Source organism: Aristolochia californica, unplaced genomic scaffold (genome assembly GCF_029961685.1).
Source record: "Aristolochia californica isolate CCGP_79_NKW_82.1479 unplaced genomic scaffold, dmAriCali1.0.hap1 SCAF_10, whole genome shotgun sequence".
NCBI lineage: Eukaryota > Viridiplantae > Streptophyta > Magnoliopsida > Piperales > Aristolochiaceae > Aristolochia > Aristolochia californica.
This window is the reverse complement of record NW_027181771.1, coordinates 23,997,903-24,000,618: the sequence shown is the minus strand read 5'-3', so window position 1 is coordinate 24,000,618 and position 2,716 is coordinate 23,997,903. Positions and strand designations below refer to the sequence as shown.

The 2,716-nt window shown below is 33.6% G+C and overlaps 1 protein-coding gene across 1 annotated transcript; it reads right to left on the bottom strand.

Annotated features, from left to right (window-relative positions):
• Positions 1–457: 457 nt before the first annotated feature.
• Positions 458–1,937, bottom strand: LOC137942961 (F-box/LRR-repeat protein 25-like). Its single transcript, XM_068788676.1, has 3 exons — positions 1,005–1,937; positions 794–865; positions 458–562 (listed from the first exon to the last, which is right to left on the bottom strand). Exons 1-3 carry the CDS (start codon positions 1,935–1,937, stop codon positions 458–460), a joined length of 1,110 nt encoding a protein of 369 aa, XP_068644777.1.
• Between the last annotated feature and the right edge of the window lie 779 nt (positions 1,938–2,716).

Genomic DNA, 2,716 nt, shown 5'->3' with positions numbered 1-2,716 from the left:
AGCGATAAAAGCATGTTCAAAACAAAAGGTGAAGATCTATACTTTCTCAATCCAATAGAACTCAACAAAAGGAAGTGATCCTACATCTACAAAAAAATAGCAAAACAAGTGAACTAAATTTAATAGAAGTCCAAGGAATGCATTTCACCTTTAGAAGATAAGTGCCCGTGCTTAAGTAGTTTGACCAATGACAATTTCTATTTTTCATGTTCTTGGAGGACCTGGGAATATAAGAAAAGTACAATGCATAATTAAAAAAATAATTAACTTCAAGAGGATTTAACAACATAAAACATTGTAGTCACCATACAACAGAGTTGCAACTTGCCATATGCACACAATCAGGCAAGAGTGACGAAGAGGTAGAGATTTTCACTATCCCATTTTTGAGAAAAATTCTCTCCTTCGTTAAATACTAAAGGGTTAGATTCTTATATGCCGGCACTAGAAAAAAATTTCAAGAGGGCTCTAGCTGCCACAAAATGTAAAACATTTGCATGACTAATGCACCAGAAGTCATCTTGGTGACATGACATTCAGTGATATCGTTGTATCTAGATATCTGATAAACGAATGAAAAATGATGACTCCATTGACTACTTCTGTATTACGGGTATGACTCCAGTGTTCGGTTGAGAAAAAAGTGATAAATTGAGCAAGCAGCCAATGAGAGGTTCCACTTAAGAAAAAAACCAAATTTATATCCTCTTATGTGTTTCTAGTGGAAATAGGAAGTCAAAAAATAGGAACAAAATTATATGATTACATGCCTAGGACATTTATAAAAGTTCACCTGTATATAGATCTTTTTTTCTGAAGGAGAAAAAGGACAAAAGGGTGTAACTGAAAAGCTTAGACATCTTAGCTTGATCAAATCCAAATATGTAAAAGAACGTCGTCACATGACCCTTCAGCAAGGAGTATCATAGACGAGGAACTAGTTAGGTTGACCAAACCAGAATATGTATTTTTACAAAAACAGAAATGGGCAGATGGAAACGTACCGGATGAGTACTTGTGACTTTAACTTCTAGGGAGCTTACATGTGAAAGCTTCGTCAAGAAATTCTGCCAGAGATGCAACTTGTAGTCAAGCTCAACGTGGTTGAGCAGTAGGGTAGCCTCATTTATGGAGGAGACATCAATGAAAATAGGCTTGTCACAAACTTGACCCTTGTACTGAAGATTCTTCAGGTTTGGCGTTCTTATCTCCATCTCTTCAATATCAAAACATGACTCTAGTGTTAATCTCTTCAATTGAAGATGGTCAATCTTTATTGACATTAGGGAGTCACAATAACTGATAGTTAAGTCCTCAAGAAGAGGGGAGCCAAGAATTATCTCACCTAATTGAACACCATTAATTGTCACACCATAGAGAACAACACTTCTTAGGGCTTTGTAACCCTTTAAATCATGCGGAGGCTCTAGTATGCACCAAGTTAAGTCGAGAGATGATATTGATAGACAAGAGAACAAAGAGTTTGGCATTCTGAATTTATTCATCCCCCACCTGATATCATCATCATTTGTAGAGTTGGAGTGCCTTACATTTCCATTCAAATCAAGCACAAGCTCTCCAACTCTAACTTTGACAAACTTAATCCACTCTCTGAGATCAGATGAATATATGTCACCGGGAGAAAAGAACATATGAAACTTCTTAACCTTGTCTACTGTATGAAGCTGTAAAAGTTGGTGGACAACTTGTACATAATGTGTCTTCTTTAAATTGTTTGTGAATTCCTCATCGAAGTCTATAATAGTTGTGTATATCCATAAGGGTTTCCACATGTTGATCCATTGCCTAAATAGAATTGAAGTCTTCACTGCACACTTCAATGGAAGAAAAGAGAGTGTATGGTGAATAATATTTTCTGGTAGCTTGGTAGTACTGTCTTTCTTCTGAGTGAAGATTCTTTTATGCTGAAAGTACATTGAGTGACCTTTTGTTTGTTATGCACCAATGTTTGTGACCTGAAATAACAAAAAAAGTATTGTGTTAGTCATTCTATTTTTAGGACAAAAAATTGCAAAAATATATTCGAAGGCTTGTTTTTGGACAAAAAAATTATACATATTTCAATTGCATGAGAAAGAAATAATTTGTCCATTTGTTCACTTAAGGATTAATTATGAATGATTCCCGTTAACGAGATTAATCATTGCCTTTTGTTTCAAAGGCTCTACAAATGCCAATCACAACTACCACCTATGATTAGTCTCAACCCCAGTTCATGTGGAAAAATGCTTTGATATTCAATGATACCTATTGTAGGAGAAATAAGGGGCTTTTTAATTTTTTCATTTCATTATTTCGAATAGATGGCATTCAAGAGAAAAATATCTCTATGTGGATAAAGACTTTTGTATTTGTATTTTTTTATATTTTTTTCTAACAGTTACAAATGTTTCCATAAATTTAAACCAAAGGAAAAAGTTTAGCAAGAATTTCAAGAATTGCTACTTGATTTGGGAAATATTAAGATTCAACAATTAAAGTATCAGGATCTAACATAATAATAAAATAAGAAATTAAAAATAAGAACAACATACAAAAGGTTTATGTAACAATTTATGAAGAACTGTCATCTGGATAAATTTGTTTGAAGATACTAATTTTAAACTTTATGGCTATTTTCAATTTCTTGTGCCTTAAACAATTGGATAAGGTTGGAAAGATCAGCCACAAAATAAAGTTTGTCATTACTAATTAA

What these genes read in the sequence shown, in the direction of transcription:
- LOC137942961 (XM_068788676.1), bottom strand. Translation starts at nt 1,937, where the DNA reads ATGTACTTTCAGCATAAAAGAATCTTCACTCAGAAGAAAGACAGTACT. An exon ending in AAGTCACAAGTACTCATCCG is followed by an intron (nt 866 to 1,004) that starts GTACGTTTCCAT and finishes GATTTGATCAAG; the next exon opens with CTAAGATGTCTAAGCTTTTC. An exon ending in AAAAAAAGATCTATATACAG is followed by an intron (nt 563 to 793) that starts GTGAACTTTTAT and finishes TTCGTTTATCAG; the next exon opens with ATATCTAGATACAACGATAT.